Below are 19,128 nucleotides of genomic sequence, written 5' to 3'. Positions count from 1 at the left end.
TTGATGAAAGTGTCACACTATAATATATAAATATGTGAATCATGTCTGACTTCATGTACTTTAAATCATTGAAAACAATCTCTCTGTGTTTATTATGATTGTTAAAAGTATTTTGGTAACATTTTATATTAATCATCTTTTATAAATTTTAAATTGATAGTTAATTAAACTTAATTAATAGTTATTTTAGTGTTAATAAACAATGAAATGATAATTAATAGTTTAATCATTATTAGTAATGGTATAATTTCTGTTATTTTATCACTAGTTAATGTAATTTGAAATAATTAAATTAATATATTGTTTTATCATGTCTGACTTTATGTAACCGCCCTGCGTTTATTACACAGATTTGGTAGTAAATGTAAACGTTTTTAACGCTAAAAAAATTGATAAAAATGATCAATAATCCCTCCAAAATACCAAATTAGGACACCAAGACCTTGAGGAACACCATAGAAAAAACCATGCTGTGATTTGATATAAAAAAATATTTTACATTTTGAGATTTCCTGAATAAAGTCATAAATATACAAGAAAAAAAGTCGTAATATTACGAGAATAAAGTCATAACTTTATGAGAAACATGCTCATCAGGCTCTTAACAACAGAGGAGTTCTGCCTAGCAACAAGTGACGTAACCGTTAGTCTACGTCACTATTATCCCGTTAGTTAGTTATGACGTAATGTCGCCGCTAACTGTTTTATATCTATTATCTATCTAACCCAGACTGTGAATACAACAAGTACTAACCTATGTTACCTGACTAAACCTATATATATAGATAAATGTGAACAATACAGTATAACAAGTGTATAAAGTAGTAACAACAGACCAGAGAGCAGACAGGTGAAGCTAACGGCACACACCCTTAATGAGCCTCATTTACATGATTAACAGACACAACAAGGAGCAAAAAGTGCTTAAAAAGGGATGAATATACTGTACACATGTAACTTAAAGTACTTACAGTTCAATTGATGAGAACAACAGTCAAATAAAGGTGGTAAAAGACGTTTTTTGCGGTTAATTGGCTGAACTTCTGAAACTCACCGCGGCGGTCTGATGAACTCTGAGGAGACGGAGCATACCACTCTGAGAGGGAGGGGGAGGAGGTGGAATAGTCCAAGTGGTGCAGGTAGTTGTAAGCGGATTTATGGACGTTTATTCGTTTATTCGATGTTTATTGGCCTCTGGAGATAATAATGATGATAATAATAATGATATCTCATGGGAGCTAAGAACGTATATTTATAAGAAGTGAAAGTTAATGGTTTGTTCCACTCCATTGTAACATCAGCGAGAGGCAGCAAAGCGAAGCTTCCGCCATTTTGGACTGAAAGCGACGGCCTGTAAAACGTTCGCCTGAAGTTATTACTTTATTCTCGTAATATTACGACTTTTTTTCTCGTAAAGTTATTAGTTAGAGAAAAAAGTTGTAATATTACGAGAATAAAGTCATAACTGTACGAGAAAAAAGTCGGAATATTGCGAGAATAAAGTCATAACTTTATGAGAAAAAAAGTAGTAATATATTACGAGAATAGTCATAACTTTACAAGAAAAAAGTCGTATTACAAGAATAAAGTCAACTTTACGAGAAAAAAGTCGGAATATTGCGAGAATAAAGTCATAACTGTACGAGAAAAAAGTCGTATTACAATAAAGTCAACTTTACGAGAAAAAAAATCGTAATATTACGAGAATAAAGTCATAACTTTACGAGAAAAAAAGTCATATTAGGAGAAAAGTCATAACTTTACGAGAAAAAAAAGTCGTAATATTACGAGAATAAAGTCATAACTTTACGAGAAAAAAAATCTTAATATTACGAGAATAAAGTCACAACTTTACGAGAAAAAAAGTCGGAATATTATATAGTTTATTATTTATATAAATGAACACACAGTGATGCATCATGTGTTTGACAGTTTAATGACATACGATGTGGTAACTGTGACAATAACAAATAATTTACAACAGGGTTACAGCAATGATGCTAGAAATATTCCATTTCATACGATGCTATAGCTCTCGACATACATTCTGTATTGCTGGATATACTTCTACGTGTGAGACGATGCTGCTGCTTAAAGGAACATACGACAGAGACGTGAAGTTGGGAGATTAGTTAGTAAATGGAGCAAAGCCACAGTGTAAAGGATAAAATGGTGGGGCTCATGCAGGCACATAAATGTATTTTCTTTACATTACCATGTAGGAAAAATAAACACATTAAGTCTGTGGAATAGATCAGAGGCAAGTATTCATTTCTGGGTAAAACATTTAAATTTATTAGCTACATAAACTACACCATCACTGGACTACACTGTACTAGCGCCACTCTGGGCCTTATGGCGTATGCACCCTATGCTCTATAGCAACACACACACAAAGCCAACATTAGGTTATACTGACACTTTAAGGGTATTAAAACAGAAGCTTGGCATTTCATTTTGAATGCTTGGTCCTGTGAGATTGGTTCGGCTGACAGGTTTAGACCGGCTTGACGACATGAAGATTATAAAACACTGGTATAAAACAAAAAGAGGTGAAAACATTTAAAGCATATTACAGAATTGAACAATAAAGCCAGTTAATAAAGGAAGCACGCAGAGGTAGATGCACAATAAATAGGAATGCATAAAGCCGTGTACAACTATGTGATTGCAGTAAACGGGGCTATTAGCCAAAAAATAAAATGAACTAGCAAATATTGTTAAAATGGAGTGGCACTGGTGTGTTAACACATAATTAATGGTCGCTGTGGTTTTGTGTAGTGGTTCCAAGCTAATGAGTGGATAGAATAGCAATTTAAACAAAATGTGCTTTCAGTCAGAAGCGTCCTGACGGTCTGTTCTACTGACGGTTTGCGTTCCTCCACTCGCAGACAACCTCACTAAGCTGTTTTATTTTTTAAAACATGACTTTATAATTGCGTTAAAAATGTGCTCTTTTTATGCCAGAACAAAGGTGGGAAGTGAGTGGTGAAGCGAGAGAGAGAGAGCGACGGGAGCAAAATTATCTGTTGCATCCCAGTCACCTTTTACAGTTCTATGTGATTTATGAATTAGACCATTAAAACAAAAAAAGAAAACAATAAAGACGTTTAAGTGCAGCTGAGGTGGAAAAAGGTGGAGTGTTAATAAAGACAGCCTGTGCTGACGGAAGACTGACAGAAACATGTTTGTAATGAGGAGCAGCAATGAAATTAGGGATGCGCCGACACCGGATCGGGTATCAGTGACAATGCGTCCTATCCATTCAATTCAATTCTATGTTTATATACTATATATATATATATATATATATATATATATATATACACAAAGATGGGACGCAGCGGCCTCACGCGGACAAAACAAAACAGTGTTTCTGTCGTCTAATGTGTCGGACACTACGATTGTTCTATGTCAGAGGTCAGCAACCTGCGTCTCTTTAGCTCCTCTCCAGTGGCTCCCTGTGGATTTATAAAAATGGAAATGAATAACTGCTTTTTAGTTTACATTTTCATTTTTATTTATCATTGTTGTAGGTCAATCAATCTGAGATTTAGAGAATAAAGTCATAATATTACCAGAATAAAGTCACAAGTTTACGAGAATAAAAGTCGTATTATTATGAGAATAAAGCCATAATATTATAGTGTAGTAATTTTACGTCTTATTTTCTTTTTTTCTTGTAAAGCTATGACTTTTTTCTTGTAATATTCTGACTTTATTCTGTAAATCTCAGATGTTTTTTCCCTCAATGTGGCCCTAATACTCCGTAGTACATTGTCTCTTTGGCCCTCACTGCATTAGACTTATATACTATATACTTAGACTATAAACTGTGTTACTTCATCACAATGATCACATGTTTTGCGGCTCCGGACAGATTTTTTTTTTTTTTTTCTTTGCTTAAAATGTCTCTTTTGATAATAAAGGTTGCTGACCCCTGAGCTAATGTGGCACTGTGGTCCCTGTATGTAAGACTTGTGCATATTCGGAAATGACAATAAAAGCAGTCTAAGTTAAGTAATCACTTTAAAAACGGTGTTAAAGTCATGACAGGAAAAGCCGGAGTACACATGCTGCTCAATGTTTGTTAATTAAGGAGGCCGACCTGCCGTAGGACAGACGTCAGCAGCTTCTGATCGTTGGTTTGGACTCTTAAAAACACACATTAATGGAAAAAAGGAACAAATCAACACTGGTATTATTCTGTAGGTGCAACTGAAGCAAAGTAAAAAGGGAGTGTGAGCCACACATCGTACAAAATTAATAATAAAAAACTAACAATGGCTTCATGGAAACTGGGGCGATTATTTTTCCACTCATGACAGTTTCACCATCAGTCACAACATTAAGACACTAAGTTAAGGATGGAATGGTAGACGATGTTTTCACTGGGAGGTAAAAATAGGAATGGAGAGTTGCTTTCAACTGCCAAAATAAAGGAAACATCAACAGTTTAACGTCAGTACACCTAACAATACTTTTTAACTTGACATTTTCCTTCAAATTATTATTCCTGTTTGGTTTCCCCTTGTTTTGGCAGTTAGCTGCAGGTGTGCAGAAAATGATAAAAACACTGCAGTTTGTCGTCAGGAACGATGAAGCAGGGCTGCTGCTGGATGTCTCGGAGCAGATCAGGTCTTCAGCACGGAGTCGTACGTCTGGTAGACGTACTGAGAAACCTCCGGAGCCCGGCACTTCAGAGACAGCTGTGGAGACGACGGGAGAGAAACCTTTTACTCACACATACCATCAAGATGCTGTTTGAAAAGCTTAATCATATCTGTGTTGAATTAGTTTACTGTACTGTTGAGGTGTGCAGGATTAGAACAGTCATAACAGATCACAGTTTAATCTGTATTTAATCATTACTAGGGCTGTCAGTAAACGCAAATCGTTTTAACATCACTAATTTCTTTCTTTTTTTAGGCCTCAGCTTTAAAGCTAGAGTGAAGATACTGGTATCATATGAAACTAAAACACCTGATGAATCCATCGGTACCAACCATGTCATACTAGCTTATCGCAAAGGAGATTGAATAACACTCCAAACTTGCACTAAATTTTGGTGAGGAAAAACTGTCATGTTCATTTTCAAAGGGTGTCCCTTGACCTCTGACCTCCAGATATGTGAATGTAAATGGGTTCTATGGGTACCCACGAGTCTCCCCTTTACAGAAATGCCCACTTTATGATAATCACATGCAGTTTGGGGCAAGTCATAGTCAAGTCAGCACACTGACACACTGACAGCTGTTGTTGCCTGTTGGGCTGCAGTTTGCCATGTTATGATTGGAGCATATTGTTTTATGCTAAATGCAGTACCTGTGAGGGTTTCTGGATCAATATCTGTCATTGTTTTGTGTTAATTGATTTACAATAATAAATATATACATACATTTACATAAAGCAGCATATTTGCCCACTCCCATGTTGATAAGAGGATTAAATACTTGACTAATCTCCCTTTAAGGTGCATTTTGAACTGATAATTGATTGACAGCCCTAATAATAACATAAAGACACTGTGGTACTACTGTATGATCTCTTATAATTATACCTCACAACACACACACAATGTGTTATATGGCTATAAATGCATAAATCAATAAAGATGACCCTTACTATCGTCTAGACTTTTGTTAAAATAAAAGTAAAATCAATTCCTAAAGTTTTTCAGACCTTGAAATTCTTCTTCGACCTTCATTGGAGTTCTACATTAAACCTTGTAGATGTCACCTGGACTTTTTTCCACACATAATGTGCAAACAATTGCACGTTAAACACCCATAAAGCACAGCTGAAGGCCCAGCAGTGATTCCGTATATACAGTACCGTGTAGTTGGGGTTGCCGGGCTGAATGCGGAGCTCAGCTAAGATCCAGATGCCGTTGGTGAGCTTGAGGGACTGGTAGAGCATGTCCTGGCCTTCTACGTTCCTCTTGGCGATGGTGTAGATGTTGTTGTTCTGCAGTTTTCCAGATACCGTGTCTGCAAGACCACAATCAAGGTCTAGTCATTAACACACCTGAGTAACTGAACAAAGAGAAACCACATGAAATACACACAAGAGTCTGTACTCACTACTGGAACACTAGAGGTGCTAATGTACACACAAGCTAAATGTTTATCAGGGAACTGACAGAGTAAATTATCTCTATGAGGGTTTTAATGAACTATGACCTGACCAGGTATTCTACAACACTGGGCCCGGCTAACAACAACCACCATCCTGCTGCCAGGATCATAGTGGCACAAGTATGGAAGAGTCCTTCAGGTAGAGAGTAAGATGAAATGTCCAAAGATAGGCATGTGGGTGGAGAAAGAAAACACAGAGAGAAGAGTGAGGTCTTTGGATGAGTTGTAGTTGGTAGGTTCCGTACTTACACTCGCTATTTTGAGTGCATAAGTGGGGTCACGCTGAGAAGTATGGCAAAATGCTGTATGCACTCTAAAGTACCCAGATGTTGTCCTCAAAACGGTGCGTCTGCCCGGCCTAACTTTAGCCATTGTCCAACAAAAAAATCTTAATCAGCAGGTCAAACTTTTAAAATTCAGAAATCGAAATCGGCCCGAGAAAATCAGTGCATCTTTAAATAAGACATTAGAAACACTGCGATGCAACGGAGGGAAACTTTATCCACAAACTCAGCTTACCTGCATTTAGGTGGCACTCCTTGATCTGGTACTGCAGCTCGTTCTCATTGGGGATGTCTTTCCAGGTAGCCAGGAACACCTGTCGCTCTGAAGAGGGAATAGAAAACATACATATACTGTATGTCAACATTAATGATGTGGAAGCTGTGAGCTGACTTCTACGCTGAGAAACACAACATATTATTGGATGGTTGATACATACGGAGGTAAATGATGGGCAGTTTTTTTAGCATATCATGCATGTAGCCATCGAACGCATATTTAAGACACCTTTTACAGAGTTCTTGTGTTAAAATCTATTCTATTCAGACTTATTTAATCTTGTATAACCAGATGTTTCAGTTCAATATCTTGAACTTCAGTGTCTGAATTTGACCGAGCCATCTTCAGCAACCTCATTTTTACACTTGAATTGAATGTTTAGACTTGAGCTTGTTGAATTTGAGCAATTTAAATATAGTTCTTTGAATACAGACACTTGAATTTATCTCTTAAATTTGTGAATTTCAAATATATACATAGAAGAATTACATTTTCTTTAAATTAAACAACTTGAAATTGTTTAAAATGTCATAGAGGAGAATTCACATCAATTCAGACAGATGGTTTTCAATATTTCAGTGCTGTGAATTCAACGTTAATGATACAACGTTAATACAGCTCCTGAAACCATGAAGAAATATATAGTAAGTATATTTTAGAAAACATTTCACATCCAACGTGAGAGCTATATTTGATCGCTGCTTCAATAGTTGTTGATAGATATTGTTTGTGGTGTGAGAAAGAAAGACGTGATGATGTTTTATAAACTTGTGAGTAACAGTCTTACCCATTTTTCCATCCTCAACAAAGAATATGTTGAGAGGGATGAGCACGCTGAAGTAGAAGACGTCGATGCTGTTCTTCACAGCCACCTGGGCACAAGCAGAGAAAAGAGGTTTGACGTTAGATATCTTTGGTGTAACAAGAAGTTAAACCGTCACCTCCCTGATAAAGAAAACTACTCGTCATGCTTGTTCTGTACGGCTGGGATGTGCCGAGGTTTAAATTATCGTCATATTATAACAGAAATGACATAACATGCTCCGAAAAAAGCTAAGCTAAGCTACGCTTTCTTTCCTCCAACACAACAAACTCCACCGTTGTCTTCACGTCACCTCGCCAGATTTCAGCGAGACTCTTTCCATCCTAATGTCAGACACTTATAATAACAATCAGAGCCTGTCATGGAAAACAAGCACTTTTAGTGGACGTAAATGACGTCGCCAGCTTGCCCCGTCAGCATTATATTGCAGCCCGTGAGCAGCTGCCGTCTACAGCGCTCTCCCTCAATACTGGACCAAGTTCAGATAATGTTGTCGCTATTAGTCACTTAGACACAAAAACATGGTGAAATAGGGTCCAGGTTGAAAAATACTGAAGTTCCCCTTTAAGACATGTTGCACTGCTGCTCAAATGTCTGATGAGTGTGAGTGCTTCTGTACCTGCAGATTATTGAGTGGGTCCATCTTCATGACTGGTCCGATGGTGTTGATGGGCAGAGAGACCTCGATAGTCTGACTGGGCATCAGCGGAGTGTGAATGGGCAGAGGACTGGTTGGGATCATCCCAAAACTATGTGAAGGAAACAAACAAAAATCAAACCATTGTACCTGTATTCAGTTATAACATAGACACCCAGTCACCAATTAATGAGGTACACTTAGCTAAAGTTAAAGCAGCCTAAAACGGGGCGGCTTTTTTAAGTTGTTTCCAATGAGATTGAAGCGTTCTGCACGCTGCCTTTGCATTGCTGAGCGCCTCGCATTTATCCGCCCTGTGCACTTTTTTACAGGAACGCCCTGAATGCCTTGAGCTGAAAAGAATTCAGAGCGGAAAAGCGCCCAATCTCTAGAAGAGACGCAGCTGACACGAAGCCGAGCCGTGCGTCTCACGCAGGCAGTGTGGCTGCTCTAACCTATGAACATGGACGCCAAAACAAAAAAACAACAAGTTCCGCAGTCGCCACGCGCTCCTGACGTCCCCTGTGTGGACACGCCGTAATACAGCAGCTCTACTGTTTCAGAGAGGTGTTGATGATTCTATTGTACTTTCCCTGTGCATCATCTCACTGACCTGTTCTTGTTGAACTGGACAGCGAAGTCGGTCATGTGTTGCAGGGCCTTGTTGGTGAAGGTCATGTCCATGTACATGTGGCCCTGGCGGCGAGAGAAGGTTCCAGAGATCTCCAGTCCCTTAGCTTTCACTGCAGGCAGCCACACCTGGGAAAGAAAATTAAAATAGGGATGCAAAACCGAACCGTAAAAAAGAGCATCGCGTCTGACTGAATGTGCATTATTCAAGTGTGTGAACTCACTGTTTTCGCGGCTATGTGGCCTCCAGTGGTGATGGCCATGCCCGTGGAAAGCTCAAACAAGTCGTTGAGGCCGCTGCTCACGGCCTGAGGAGCCGGCGTCGGTGACGGAGCAAAAGTACTGGGGACAGATGAGGGGATGAAGTTCTGTCCCACCTAAAGCAATCACAACAAAAACACATACACTATCTCAGTAACCAAACCTTTAGTAAGCATCACTGGCAACTTCAATTTGCTATAATCCTACAAAGAGAAGCACACAGACAAACTTAAATCATGCCAAATGAAGAAACAATAATTTCAACTACAGCAAGCGATTAGCGGCAGCCCTTTTAGACAGAGAGTGAACAAGCTCAGAATGTGAGGTGAATTTAAAGAAGCCTACCTGTGGTTCTGTGTGTTTTAGCCCATTCATTACAAAGCTATAATGATAATGATGATAACCACTCTCCGAATCACACGACGGGGTTTTACATTTTTGAGGATTATATCTACAAACTCTTCAGAACAATAAAAGCTGACATGAAGTTGCGCAACGCTACGCTAGTGTTAAAATTCGGTATCGGTCCGGTCTGGTGTTTGGCTTAATATCAAACCAGTTTCAAAATGTTTACACCCTTACCCAACCAGAATGAGAGCAAATGTAAATTGTGGGATGTTTTTTCCAGGACAGAAAATGGGCTAAAACATGCAAAACATCCTTTTAACTGAAACTATGTGAGTGTTAGAGACAGAGAAGCCAGGTTTAAAAACCCTGAAAGAGGTTTTGTTTGAGAGAGAGAGAGAGAGTGGCGGGGTTAAATTGAGCGAGCATGCAGCATGCAGACAGGCAGAAGGGCTTGACTTACTGCTGGACTTCCACCAACACCTCCGCCCAGGTCTCCCCCCAGCTACAGGAGAGAAGAGAGAGGCCCCCAAAGACAGCATCCAAACATCAGACAGACCAAACACAGAGACAGAGACAGAGACTCTCTTAGCAAACCGAAACCCATCAAGAGGAGCCCTCACTTTCTGGGAAAACAGCAGCTCTGAACGGTATGTTAGACATTAAAATAACACTTCAATATCTGCAGGGAGATTATCACAGAGTCCGGTTATTCCAGCGGCTTGAAGAAGTGGAAAAGTGACCATCAACAGAGGAACAATAAGACTTAATGTAGCTCAACAAACATGTTAATGTACCAAATGAATTCAGGATTTTAAAACATTTCATTATGATAGTGATATATCGCCCAAGTTTAGCCAGTGGTTCCACTCTACAGCTAAATGAATGTGTGTGTTCCAGCTCACCAAACTGTCCAGGCCTCCTCCCAGAAGATCCACCGCGCCCATCTGCATGGAGGAGACCTGGGGCACGTTGACCGGAGGGCCCAGGTCCAGGTTCAGCAGGTCACCCAGCAGGTCACCCTGGCTGGGGATCACATGCTGCTGCTCCATGGCGGGGGCTGGCCCACTGCTCACCGGGCTCTCACCTGTATCGATGCTGTCACAGGAGGAAAAACAGTAGTACAGGTAAGGGACACAAAGTCAAAGGTTTGACAAGTGCAACATGTCGGCCAAGACAAAGGCCCTGTTCAGACCTGGTAGTATCATGCGTCTTCAGTGATCCGATCAGTTAATAGAAGGTCTGAACAGGGCCTAAGGCAACGTGAGGCGACGCAACAGTCGGCCTTCATCGCCGCAAGTTCTCTGATGTCGGCTTGGTGTGTCTGGGTCTTTACATGCCCTCTTGTGTGTCACGTTACTTACATAATAAATCTGCATGAGAGTGTTCATGAATAATGAGAAAGCTGATGACACAGCAGAAATGTCCTGACCTGCTGTGCTGCACAGGAAGGTGTTTCCGGTGGATTCCGTGGCTGCCCTCGACGAAGGCGCTGGGCGGCTTGTGGTAGACGGACGCCAGCGAGCCGATGTGGCAGATGAGCTCGTCCAGCAGGGTGGGCTCGATCAGGTCCGTCTCCTCTGAGATCAGGGGCTTCTCTGACAACACCACCTCCTTGGCGGTCACGGGGTCGGTGGACAACAGGCGCCAGTAAATGTAGCCGCGGTCACGCAGGTCGGGGTTGTCAGAGTCCTGCAGAGGAGCAGAGCGTTCAATACACGTGACCATTTATTTAAGGTAGGAATTGGATCTTCAGGACTACAGTTGGACTTTAATAAACAAAACACACTTTGATATGCTGCAGAAAGCTTTAAATAAACCCAGCAGTGAATAAATAAATCATCAAACCGGTGTAAACCTGCAAGACGGCGCTCACCTGAGTGGCCAGACTGAGGACCTGCTGCACCAGCTCCTGAGTCTCTGACGGCTTCTTGAGGAACAGCTTGACGATGGCAGTCAGCAGAGTGAGCTGGACCTGGAAATCAAAGCACACACTGTTAGATTACTATTACATATTACTATTATATTCAGTGCACAATGCTAAACTGAACAGACCCACCTGGGTGCTCTCGTCATGGAAGCCCTCCAGGAAGCTCTCCAGCAACTCGTCGGCGTTGTCGATCCTTTCAGCGTACTCGCCAACGATCCAGATCATGGCAGCGCGAGCGTCCGGCTCATCCAGAGAGTCCAGGTTCTCACACAGTGTGGCGATGATGCTCTCATACCTGAAGAACACGAGTTCATCAGTGGTCACAATGACACTTTACTGCGGGGACGTAGAGGTCATCAGGAAAATAGTTACAGATTAATTTAATAGTTGTAATCAATAAATGGTTGCAGCTCTAATGTCAGCTAAGTAAAGTTTATGTGAAAGACTCGTTAGTTCTCAGGGGGTTCAGTGGGAAACATACTTGTTGGGGTACTTGCGGAAGATGTCCCTGATGACCACGATCGCCTCCTGAACCACGTAGTTGACCTTGGTCTGGATCAGGTCCAGCAGGGTGCTGACACAGCGCTCAGCTGATTGCTGCAGAGGAACAGGACAGAGGCATCACGTCATCATTAATTAGAGGGGAAAGGTCAGGATGACTCATGACATGATCACTTCAGTTTGTTTGCAGTGTCCTGAAGTATTGCTGCATGCAGATTAGAAGAGGTTGGAGAATTAAATCAAACTACAGACTAAGATGAAGACTAAATGCTTTAAATGCTGCATTGAAAATGTCACAAACTGACCAGTTAATGTCAATAACGGAGGACTCTGGCATCTTCAATCAGGACAGAGGAGACCTGACAAACCTCATCAGTATTTCACAATAGTGTGTGTTTGAATGAACGGAGCGTCTCCAAACACAATAATGACTTTTCTTGAACATTACTCTCAACATATGTGAATGTTTATTATTCTAAACAAACATACACTGTTTTCATTTCACTTATTTTCATTTGAACATCAGGTAGAATCAATAAACACACATTGGATGAGACGAGCAAAACTATCGCCATCAAGGAGACACGAAAATCATTCACTGAATTATTAATTTATTGTTATTTTAGTCTCTGATTAGTGTGTGAGCTATTGTCACCTGTATTATGATATTACTACTATCACAATGCCCGGGTGACAAGTCTGAAGTAAATTAAGATTCTTGCTCTGCGATGCACATGAGAAGACTTCGGCGTAGATGACGGCATTTCTTACCTCCACTTTGATGGCACAGCGTCCGATGGCTCGTACAGCTTTGCGCACAAAGTCAACATCCACCTCCGTGGCGTATTCCTTCAGTTCAGCCAGCACCTGAAGGTCACAGAGGACAGACATGAAATATAATGTATGTGTACACGACACACATTTAACAGCTATTTTAGATGGGATTCAATTTTACTGATTTCAACAATGGACATGATTTTAACGACATAAAGTGAATCTATTAGTCTAATTCACTTCAATTCAATATACTTAGTGGTAGATATACAAAAGGCACAATGATTAAATCACATATTTGTTCTTTTGAGCCCTGAAAAACAAAATACCATCCTGGAATTCATTATATTTCACTCCATATATTTGTTGCTATAAAACAGGGCTGCACGTTACATCCTTTCAGCATCGACACTGCGATGTGCACATGCACAATAATCACATCGCAGGACGTGCAATGTTGCCAAATTAACTCAAATACATCAAGCTACAACTTTTTTGCTGCCGCCACAGTTTCATAATGAACTGAAAATATTCAATATTCAGCTCGGCAGGTCGGGGATGGCCGCTCAGCGTGGGAGGATTCCCTCGTGGGACCTCTCCACGGTGTTAGCTGGCCCTCGCCGTTCCCATGTAGTTTCATGATAAGGTACCTGGGCGATGTTGGCCTGGGAGGCCAAGCGGATCATGATGTCCAGTTTCTCCAGTTTCACATAGATCGGGTCGTTGTACTTGACGAAGAACACCTTGATCTCCTGCTTCAGGATCTCAGGCCTGCACACACAAAGCAACACATTACACATTAGACGGTGGGAAGACCTTGTGTTATAATCCCTCATAAATATAGGTGCAACTATCTCTCACCTTTTCTGGACGATGAGGTTGATGTTCCTCAGAGCCACGTACTGGACCTCGGGCTCTCCGGAGAGCAAGGTGACCAGCGGCGGGGACAACTTCTTCAGCAAGGTGTTGTAGTAGTCCGAGTCCTTGGGCAGCAGCTCCAAGAACTTCATCAGCACTTTGACGGCCGACAGCACCACGGCTGAGTTGGCGTGAGACAGCCGGGGGGTGACGCGCTCGCAGATACTTTGAGAGGGAAGGATGGAGGGAAAAGTGAGAGTCAGTCAGGGGAATGGAGGGTAACATTAATCTGTATCAAGTATCGTCTCTTATATCATCAGCACAAGCCTTTATTCCACACTTTAGTCGGAGTGATCGCTACCTTTGGGCCTCGCGCTCGTCCTTGGGGTTGTAGTTGGACAGGCAGTCCAGGATGAAGATCTGTCCCCACTCCGTGCACTCGTTGAGGGCCGTCAGCAGCTTGTTGATGTTCTGGGGGTTCAGGTCCAGCAGGTTGCTGTTGGGGTGAGACTCGCTGATCTCAGACAGGGCAGCCACCGCGTTGGCCACCACCTAACGGACAGAGGAGTTTTGTGAGAATAACTCTGTGGCTATTATACCATCAACATCTTCACAGCCAACACCTACCATGGGATTCGAGTCAGCGATGAGGTCTCTCAGGGAGTCCAGGAAGCCCTGGTCCTCCACCATCTGGGCGTTGATGTCATGAAGTTTAGCCACGCAGACGGCCGCCGTCTTCCTCACGTACGGGTCCTCGTCCTTCAGGCACTTCCTCAGCGGCTCACACAGGTACTCAGTGATCTTGTCCACTCGGATGCAGCCCATGGTGCGGACGGCCAGAGCCCGGATCAGAGGGTTGGGGTCCTCGCAGTCCTGGAGGCCGAGACGAGACAGGCAGTTGTGGTTTTAATGAGATTAGTGCCCTGGCAGTATTATACACAGTTGAAGAAAACAAGTTCATTTAGGGCCTTGCCTTGACGAAGCTGTTGACGGCCATGATGGCCATGTCCGGCTGGCTCTTGGCGTAGTTCATTAGGTAGAGGTAGACCAACTTCTTCAGCTCCAGGTTGTCCGTCTGCATGCAGTTCACCACATCTGGGAACAACGAACTGACAGCGAAGCAGGAGGACTCAGTCAGTAAACAAGTCAGCCTAAAGGCCAATATACACACTCTCTCACAAGTGTTCAGACTATCTGGATCTCAACCTTCCTCATTTTTAATCGGTTTACAAACGTTTCCAGATTAGTTGTCCAGCTGTGTAAAGGTGTGACACTGGGCAGAACTCCAAGTGCTCCACAAACTGTTTTCTCCACATTCTTCACATTCCTACGTCCACCACCATCTGTGTTCACTTCACTTTTAAGAACCGTTTGATGCTTTTGCACAAGGGTTTTTTCTTGCATTTCCACCATGTTGACTCATTTGCTTGACGAGTTACATTTGAAAGCAGCGTCAGCAATCCTAGAAAGTTATTGGACCTTGACTTTAGTATCACTTCCTGAGCTGTTGTCGAAATGTTGTTGATGTATTTTGCTTCTCCTTTTTCTCCTGTTTTGTGGTCAGTTAGGGAGCTCAGTATCGACTTCCTGTTAGATTCTCTAGACCAATTGAGTTTCTACTTTCTAGTTAATGTGGGCTTTGGGAGACCCTGAGGCCTTAATTGCTTCCATTTCTGCAATATTAGTTGGTTTATCTCTGTTCATCATTTTAATATAAATAAATCTCATTCATTGTTAAGCTTCAGTTATACTTTCCACAAGGACGGCCGCACCGACGAGGAAACGTTTGGATCTTTTATAGTCCGTGCAGATTTATCCGCATGGCAAACAGACATTCTCAAAGCTCCTCAAATTTTCTGCATTTCCGCGTAGTTAAAAATTTTGATGTGCATGGACGGCCGAAAATAAATTAAATAAATACCTGACATCCTTCCCAACAGTCATGGCAGCGATGACCTTCTTTACCGCCTCTTTTCTTTTCTCCTTCTTCTCATTGTTCAGCTCCGCCTTCAGTTCAAAGATCTCCCCTGTCAGATAAATCAATAAATCACACAGTGAGCGTTGGCAGCAGCAGCAGCACCGTCTGAATATACTGTCAGACGCTGTGAAATGAGATGATATCTGTCTGATCAGCACCACTTCCTTCCTTCCTTCCTTACTCACCTTTTTTGTTTGTCGTGAAATATTTGGAGTCCGTCATGATTGTGGTCCTTTAAGTCTGTGCAGAAGAAATACACGACATTATGACATCAGCAAAATCTGCATCAATGATTCCCTTTAACCCCAATGTCACATACAATGAGCTAATTTATTTGTTTTTACAGTCTCTTCCTCCCTGATCTGGTGTGTGACTACGTGGCGTAATGATGATAAAACCACACACTAGTTCTACGTCATTTATCTGTGCTGCCTCCAACGTTATCAGATTTGGCTGAAATTACTTTTTAATTAACATCTGTCCAAATCTTTTTTATTGTTTTTTGCAGACATGGCAAAAGGTCATCATATCAAATGAGTGTTCGTGTCACACGAAAGAAAGAAAAAAATATATTAAAAAATAATTGTAATAATAATAATAAAAATAAAAATAAAAATAAAAATAAAAATAAATAAAATTAAATAATTTATAAAATTAAATAAATATTTAAATTAATAAATATAATTAAATAATAATAAAATTAATAATGAAGTTAATCATAACATTAAGTAGGAGTGAAAAAGTAAAGACAATAGTATTGGTTGGAATTAAGGTAAGTAAAGTTTAAATACATTTATCTGCAATTATTACATACAGATTCAGACTGGAAGTCGGAAAGTGGACAACAATACTGGTATTTTAATATTCAAATATAGATGACTGTGCATTTGCACAGCATTTACTGGCGTCTCTCTTTTTTTAAATTATTCTATAGATCTCAAGGTTGCAGGCTCCTTATATGAAAACTGAATTGACGTTTAAGCTTCTCACTCAGACAATTCCCTATATGGTTAAAAGTATGTGGACACAATTAGTAGGTTCTGCAGCCTCAACCAGGTACGTAACATAAAACAGAGCCGTGTAACCTCCACAAACAAACATCTGCAATGCAGAGCTCAGTGACTTTCAACGTGGCACCGACACAGGATATCCATCTTTCCCACAAGTCAGATTTCTGCACTGCTAGCTCTGTCCCAGTCAGCTGTAAGTGCCGTTATTGTGAAGTGGAAATGTCTGCGTGCAACAATAGTTCTTCCTGTGAAGCGGTAGGCCACACAAGCTTTGGACCGCTCATACTAGCGAATCATTTTAAATCCCCAGCCGGTTGCGACACAAACTGCCTCAGGAAGCAACTGTCAGCTCTGTTTATTGGCAGCTTCATGACATGGATCTCCAACGGTGGAGCACACAAGCCTAAAATCACGATGCACAGTGTCCGCCGGAGTGGAGTAAAGCACGATACTACTGTGGAATATCTGCAGAGATGAATCAGGCTTCACGATCTGGCAGTCTGACAAACCAATATGTGTTTGGCAGATGCCAGGAGCTCCCTTCCTTCCTGGATACACAGTGCCAACCATAAAGTTTGGTGGACATGGAACAATGGTCTCGGGCTGTTTTTTATAGTTTGGGCTTAGCTCCAAACAAGGGAAACCTTAATGCTACAGCAACATATAATCATATTTTAGACAAGAGCGAGCTTCCAGCGTTGTGGCAACAGTTTGGAGAGAGTAATTTTCCTGTTTCAATATGACAAAGCCTTGTTCACAAACCAAGGTCCATAAAGAAATGGTTTTCCCAGTTTGGTGTGGAAGAACCTGACTGACCTGCACAGAGCCCAGACCTCCACCCCATCCAACACCTTATCACCCAATATCAGTTCCCATAGCTAAGTGGGAGCAAGTAATCCGTACCGTTGTTCAACATACTTCACTTCTTGAGAGCCTCCTTGCCGGTTGGAGACGTGTAACCACGGTAACCCGTGCCAACCTCAAAATTAACGGTTTGTGAGAATCAAAGTCTGAATTAATTTAAATATACATTACGCCTATTAAGCTAAGTGAAATCTTATACTTACAGTTAAATTGAAGCGTTAGTGACGTTACAGAGCTGCCCGTCAACATCCGTTATGAACGTTGCATTGCATTGTGGGATATTTATGCTGCAGTTGTGTCCAGTGTTTGCATACTGTAATATTTTCTTTGATTATTTCAAACATTAGAATCATATTTGCTGTAATATAAACGTTTTTTATATGAACTATAGCCATTATTTGTGTATTTTTTCTCTTGTGATTATAGCCAATTGCACTACATGTTTTGTAAATGTTAAGTACTAACTAAGTACATTTACTAAAGCACTGTGCTTAAGTACAAGTCTGAGGTACCTGAACTTTACCTGAGTATTTACATTTTATGCTTCTTTATACTTCTAATCCATCTCAGAGGTATGTTTTACTTACTTTACAGCAGCAACATTGGTGATGCTTATACTTAAATGCATCAATAATTATAACCCAGTAGTAATGCAGTTTGCTATTTTGATGCTAATACTTTTGTACTTTTACTTCAGTATATATAAAAAAGATAATACAATAAAAAAGAGAGTGCAATATAAATATTAAAAAAGATATATATATAAAAAAGATAATACAATAAAAAAGAGTGCAATATAAATATAAAAAAGATATATATATAAAAAAGATAATACAATAAAAAAGAGAGTGCAATATAAATATTAAAAAAGATATATATATAAAAAAGATAATACAATAAAAAAGAGTGCAATATAAATATTAAAAAGATATATATATATATATATAAAAAAGATAATACAATAAAAAAGAGTGCAATATAAATATAAAAAAGATATATATATAAAAAAGATAATACAATAAAAAAGAGAGTGCAATATAAATATTAAAAAAGATATATATATATAAAAAAGATATATACAATAAAAAATAAAAATACAATATGTATATTGATGATATGACAGTTTTGCCAGTTTCACTTCTTCCACATCCTTTTGATCATGTAGTTTATGTCAACATCAGGTTGTTTATATTCCGTTCAGGTAGATAAACATCATATAAAACACAGAGAATGAAAGTATAAAGTGTGTTTTGGTACATTTGTACATTAGCATCCTGTCAATGACAGGTGCTAGTTAGCTTGTGTTCCTCAATAGGTGAATTAAACGTCAGCTAGCTATATCTTAAAGAATCATTAACATTACCTGCTTCGTTAACTTTAATCTTATTTAATCTCTTTGTTAATTAAACCTAAACTAGACAGTTAGCATGCAGCAGGCTAACGTTAGCTCGCTGCATGCTAACAGGTTAACCATTGGAGCTAGCGTTAGCTCCGGACTAGCGATGCTAGCTGTGTTATTAAGGTCTGTGCCGAGCCACCAGATCACACACAACGAGCAGCAGTAAGGGTGTAGAGATGTTGTTAGTGTGTCTGGTACCTGGCTGGGTGTCTGTCGGCGGGTTAAAGGTCCGGTAGAGGAGCAGGAGGAGCAGTTTGGTCTCTTCCCGGTTGGTCTGAGGAGGAAGATGGAGAATCAGGATGAGCTGGTGCGTTCATAGGTCATCGGAAACTAGACGACTTCCCTCTTGAGTCGGAAAAATGTCCGACAAAGGTCTGAAAAATGTAAAAAAAAAAAAAAAATTTAAAAAAAGTACAACAA

The 19,128-nt window shown here is 40.4% G+C and overlaps 1 protein-coding gene across 2 annotated transcripts; it reads right to left on the bottom strand.

The window, feature by feature from the left end:
* Positions 1–1,920: 1,920 nt before the first annotated feature.
* On the bottom strand, positions 1,921–19,056 carry LOC141753291 (AP-1 complex subunit beta-1). Of its 2 annotated transcripts, none has more exons than XM_074611800.1 (22): positions 18,907–19,056; positions 15,621–15,675; positions 15,379–15,484; positions 14,431–14,566; positions 14,085–14,330; positions 13,819–14,009; positions 13,461–13,682; positions 13,250–13,370; positions 12,597–12,692; positions 11,806–11,921; positions 11,454–11,619; positions 11,271–11,369; positions 10,827–11,086; positions 10,300–10,492; positions 9,858–9,899; positions 9,013–9,165; positions 8,772–8,917; positions 8,141–8,270; positions 7,486–7,570; positions 6,657–6,743; positions 5,836–6,011; positions 1,921–4,709 (listed from the first exon to the last, which is right to left on the bottom strand). In XM_074611800.1, exons 2-22 carry the CDS (start codon positions 15,655–15,657, stop codon positions 4,635–4,637), a joined length of 2,883 nt encoding a protein of 960 aa, XP_074467901.1. In that variant the 5' UTR covers positions 15,658–15,675; positions 18,907–19,056; the 3' UTR covers positions 1,921–4,634. The 2 variants fall into 2 exon arrangements, with proteins under 2 accessions (XP_074467901.1, XP_074467902.1); XM_074611801.1 differs by having other exon boundaries at positions 5,836–5,990.
* Positions 19,057–19,128: the final 72 nt, after the last annotated feature.

The sequence above is a fragment of the Sebastes fasciatus genome, chromosome 16 (assembly GCF_043250625.1).
Source record: "Sebastes fasciatus isolate fSebFas1 chromosome 16, fSebFas1.pri, whole genome shotgun sequence".
In the NCBI taxonomy this organism is placed as follows: Eukaryota; Metazoa; Chordata; class Actinopteri; order Perciformes; family Sebastidae; genus Sebastes; species Sebastes fasciatus.
This window is presented reverse-complemented; position numbering and strand designations above follow the sequence as displayed.